Source organism: Micromesistius poutassou, assembly GCF_964030765.1.
Source record: "Micromesistius poutassou genome assembly, chromosome: 10".
Taxonomy (NCBI): Eukaryota; Metazoa; Chordata; class Actinopteri; order Gadiformes; family Gadidae; genus Micromesistius; species Micromesistius poutassou.
In genome coordinates, this window is record NC_140280.1 from 6,258,460 (window position 1) to 6,263,459 (window position 5,000).

General features: G+C 52.0%; 1 protein-coding gene across 5 annotated transcripts in view; it reads right to left on the minus strand.

The window, feature by feature from the left end:
* Positions 1-5,000, minus strand: part of phldb1a (pleckstrin homology-like domain, family B, member 1a) — a 33,852-nt gene that overhangs the window by 21,019 nt on the left and 7,833 nt on the right. For 4 of the 5 annotated variants that reach the window (XM_084474792.1, XM_084474793.1, XM_084474795.1 and 1 more), the window contains exons 5-6: positions 3,484-3,585; positions 1,240-2,300 (exon numbers count right to left, since the gene is read on the minus strand). In XM_084474792.1, coding sequence (XP_084330918.1) covers positions 1,240-2,300; positions 3,484-3,585 — 1,163 coding nt within the window. Of the gene's footprint in view, positions 1-1,239; positions 2,301-3,483; positions 3,586-4,301; positions 4,449-5,000 lie in introns of those variants that run through there. The other variant, XM_084474794.1, reaches the window with a different exon arrangement.

The following is a 5,000-nucleotide window of genomic DNA, read 5'->3' on the forward strand; positions in this document are numbered from 1 at the left end:
GACGGCTGCATCCGTTGACTCACTCTCCAGTACACAGCAGTGGATGCTGTGGAATGTCAGTCATCCACGTGTTAAAATAACCCTGCTTACTTTCGTCACGAGAAAACTGTGACAGCTGTTTGTTCCCTTTCTGATGGTAATACCTCGTTCAAAAAAACAACAACAATTCACCGGTGATAATGACCGTGAGCTCAGCTAGCACTGAATAACGACAACAATGTCAGTCTCTAGATGTATGATAAACACAATATAAATCGTTCAAACAGGCTGCAGAAGTCGGCTTCAGTCGACTATAAATATAGTGTCAAAGCACCAATGCAACAGCTAGTCAACACCCAACGCAAACAACCAAAACAACAATACTGCTGCAGTACAAGTACTGCTAGGCAGACTGAATCACTAGTGTGTGAATCCGCAGTGTTCTCCGGATCCAGCTGTCCAGCTCTGACGCCCACCTCCGCATCGGGAGGCTACACCAGCCCCCAGAAACCTCCCGCTCAGACAAAAGCCTGTGTCGTCACTCCACTCGTATTTATTACCAGAAACCTTTTGGTCACTGAAATAGCCTGTGTACATGGAAAGCCAGGAATTCCTCCCTCCCACCACAGCCCCCCCCCCCCCCCCCCCCCTCCCCTCCCCCCCCCCCCCCCGCCAGCCCCACACCCCCTCCCCCTGCAGCTGTCAAATGCCGGCTGGGTTGGGGGGGTTGGGGGAGGTGGTGGGGGTGCAGCAGTGGGCCACGTGCATGGCTGCGGGGGAGTTGTGGTGGGCGGATCAGTTGGTAGTAGAGATTCAGGATGGGATCAGAAATCCATAAGACTTCCGCGAGAAGGAACTCCAAGAAGGGAAGGAGGCGGCTTCGGTTCCACCCCGAGGTAAGGTAAATATAGTGGAGTGCGGTGGGCAGCCACGCCCGCTGCTCTTCGGATTCCTCCGAGCGGGCCGCCTCAAGGGAATGCACACCGCGCTGTCACTCAGGGCTAACATTGGCTAACCGGTGCCAGTAATCCCCTTGGAAGCTCTGCTGGAAGATGCACCCCCCCACCCCCATCCCTACCACTATGCAGATATTCGATGATGTCTGCCATTGTTGATGCTATACTTGTCCTGTACTTCAGATTGGTACAAAGCTGGACCGTACAGGGCCGAATCTGGTACACCAGATCTGCCGTAGGGATCTGCCTTAGGAACCACACAAAGTGCAGCTGATAGGGGGCACAGCGGCCAAGGAGCACTCACCTGCTTCTCCATCTCCTGCTCGCGGAGCCGCTCCTCCCTCTGCCAGCGGTGGTACTCCAGCAGCTCGTCCTCGTTGTCGCTGATCTCCGAGATGCTGTTCTTCCGCTCCCTGGCGCGGGGCCTCACGGGGCCGGAGGAGGAGGAGGGGTCCCTGCCGGACCCGGGCCCCGCCACGGCGGTCCCGTTGGATACTTTCCTTTGCCTCCCGGGGCTGGTGAGGGGCGAGGACCCGGAGAGCGAGAGCGAGGAGCCCTGGATCCCGGAACAGGAGCCGGAGTTGGTCCTCAGGTGGCCCCGGGGCTGCTCGCGAACCATCCCGCCGTGGGGGGGCTGGGGGTTCTGGGGCGGGGCCTTGCGTGGGCCGCGGGGGCTCTCGGAGGCAGCCCTGCCGGCAGCAGAGGGGTGCGAGGGGAGGGTGGAGGACGAGCCCTGGAGGAAGCCAGCTGTTGTGCCCCGGGACATGTAGGAGCTGTGGGGCGGCAGCTCTCTCTGGCCGCTACCTCCAGCCCCCTCCGGAGTCCTTTGTTTTTGGGGGGCGACGTCTTCTTTGCGGGGGCGGAGCTGGCCCTGTTCCCGCACGGGACTGGGCGGCCGGCTGTGCAGGGAGGGGCCCGGGACTCTGGGGCGGGACGGTGCCGCCGGGGAGCCTCGCGGGGTGGGTCTCTGCGGGGCCGTGGGGGACGGACTGGCGCTGGGGGGGCCTACCACGGAGACATCCGCTCTGCTGCCCCGGAGGGACCGGGGGCTCTCCGCGACCCGGGGCCCCCCACCCCCGGAGCCGTTAGTGGGGGCCGCAGGAGGGGAGGCCCGCGGGCGTGGCACCGGGACCGGCTTGGCCCCCGGGGAGCAGGGGGGTCGCGTGGGGGCCGTCGGTCGGCTGCTGGGGATCTGGCCCGGAGCGGACAAGGATGAGGACGGGGATGGGGAGGGACAGTCGTAGTCACTGAACCCCAGGGGGTCCTGGAGGTGGGGGTCTGCGTGGATCACAGCCCTGGGTCCTGGGTGATCCTGGTGGTTGGACGGACCCGGAATACCACCGCCGTTGGGAACGTTACTGAAGTCTGCGAGGGAGACCGTTGGAACTGTTACTCATTGAAAGGGAATAAATACAGACAATAAACATAGACATGTGTGTGTGTACACACACTCACATACACACCGAGACACACACACACACACACATAAACACACACATACCTAGACACACACACCTAGACACAAACACACACACACCCAGACACACACACACACACACACACACACACACACACACACACACACACACACACACACACACACACACACACACACACACACACACACACACACACCTAGACAAAAACACACACACACACACACACACACACACAAACAGACAGACACACACACGCATGCATTCACCCGCATTCACAGACACACACAGACGCACACATACAAACACACACACAAATACACTGACACAGACACACACACACTACATTCAAATGAGCATGTAGTGAACAGACAGAGGCTAATATAGCCCATAGGAAGGCCAGGATGTGTTGTTCCTTAGTGTGGTAATCCTATAGGGATCTGGAGGTGCTAAATATAAAATCTACAGCTACATGCTTCAATTAGACTGCGTGCAATCTGGGCCTTAGGCAGGAAAAGTGTGGGCATGAGCACACACACACAGCAGAGAGAGCAGGCGTGGCTGCTCATAGTGTAGGTCAGCCACCACCACCGAGGGTTGGACCGCTATAAGGTCAGGGGAGAATGGGTCTAATATAGACTCAACAGCAAGGTAAAGAGCAAGGAAGGAAGCTAATGCTCCAGTCCACGGGGCAGAAAAATAACCAAACAGAATAGAAGGAACCGCTTGTGTTTCAAAGCCAGTGAATCAGAAGAAAAGGGCTTATTTTGGAGTCTCTCCGTTTTATATAGCCACTGATTCAATCAATTCTCTTTCTTATTGGGGTCAGACCCTGGGTGCCGAGTAATGATTGAATAAACCAGGTTAATGATAATGGAGGAGGCTTGTACAAATATCTTTGTACCATTAATGCTTCTGCATTGGATGCTGGGGACAGAGAACTACTGGATAAGTTCAAACATAACATAACACATGAATTACACGTGACAACATTAGCAATACATTTTTAAATAAGATAACCTGGGGGATTATTTTATAAAAAAATGTAAGCTACATGTTGAAATGTTTAAATAAAATGGGGGGGGGGGATATAGTTGGTATTACGTGTTCACCTGCTTGATGAGTTCTGCTGGCGTTCATACTCTTCATCCTGAGGGCTTCCTCTGGGTGGTTGAAACGGAAAAAGGCAGACTGGCCGAAACACAGCATGCACCCTGTCAGGGAAGAGGACCACCCAGGGGCGGTCAGCAACGCGTTGCAATCAGGGGTAACGTCAACAATCAGGTGTAAAATACAACAGCGATGGCGGAACGTAGGAGGTTGGGATTGGTGAGTGACTTGAATAATATATAGGTTTAGATTCATGCTTATTGTGTTTCGGATGTCAGACCACATTACAAACATTCATCTAACATGTACTATATATTAGATTAAGGATGAAACTGAATTATAATAATACAATTGATTTTTACTTAACACCTAATTATTTTCGGTACCCTATGGATGTGTGAAACAATATTTAAATGTATGATTTAAAATATGATTACACTCCATAGAGGCACAGTGTAAATCCACGTGGCATTATAGCAAAATGTGAACGTCCATATTAAGTGTGAAGGAATAAGTCATTATTGAAGCGCAGAAATAAATAAAATATAAAGATTAACGGGAAAATATAGATAATACTCGATTCAGTATGATTAACAATAGACTGCACAAAAGTTACTAATCTAACCTCATAATGCTCTTTTGAACAATATGTGTCAACACAGTATCACCATGGGAATTGAATGCATGCATAATTAAGGAGCAGTATCACTTCAATGTACCTTGTTACTGTACATGTCCAGTCGTGCTGTGAAGCAACTGGACTGTGAAGTGTTTGCGCAAACACACATTAACACACACATTAACAGAAACAACAACTCACCCCAGCATGGCTCTAACTCCCTGTCCTTACCAACGCAAAGTTGAAACCCCCCATAGGGAATAACATATGACAAAAAACCAACACCTTGAACAACAAGTGGCTGCTAGCAGTAGGTCCTTAAAGTATAGCAGTTCTATAGCAGCTGACCACGGCTACACCCGCTGGAGGCTAACTCTGTCTTGAGGGACATTATGGTTGTGGGCTTTGGGCTGGAGTCCTGTGTCATGAGCAGTGGGGGTAGAGGGACTGGGTGGGGGAGGGGGGAGCAGGGTGGGGGTGGAGGGAGCAGGGTGGGGGGTGAAGGGGGAGTAGGGTGGAGGGTGGGTCGCTTGGTTGTGCTGTATGTGCAGCAAATAGTGGCCTAGGTTCACGAGCCAAGTGTGTATACTGTTGATGGAGCTGGTGTATAGATAGACCTGCTGCCGCTGAGTCTTTTATATGCGGCTTGTGTGATGATGTTTCAATATGAATTCAGAATAAAGCTACTTGTGTGTTTCTCTTCTGTAACTGTCCATAGGTTTTGACGTGCGCTTTGATTTAGGACCTCCAAAGGCGAGGATGACCTCAAATGGTTAACACTGCAGATTTTTGTCTTTCACTGACGTTTAGTAAAATAACAACTTTATTGGTTGGATACTCAATGTTTTTTTGTGGTGAATGATTGGACTCTGGAGGACCCAATATTTTTTAAACAGATAA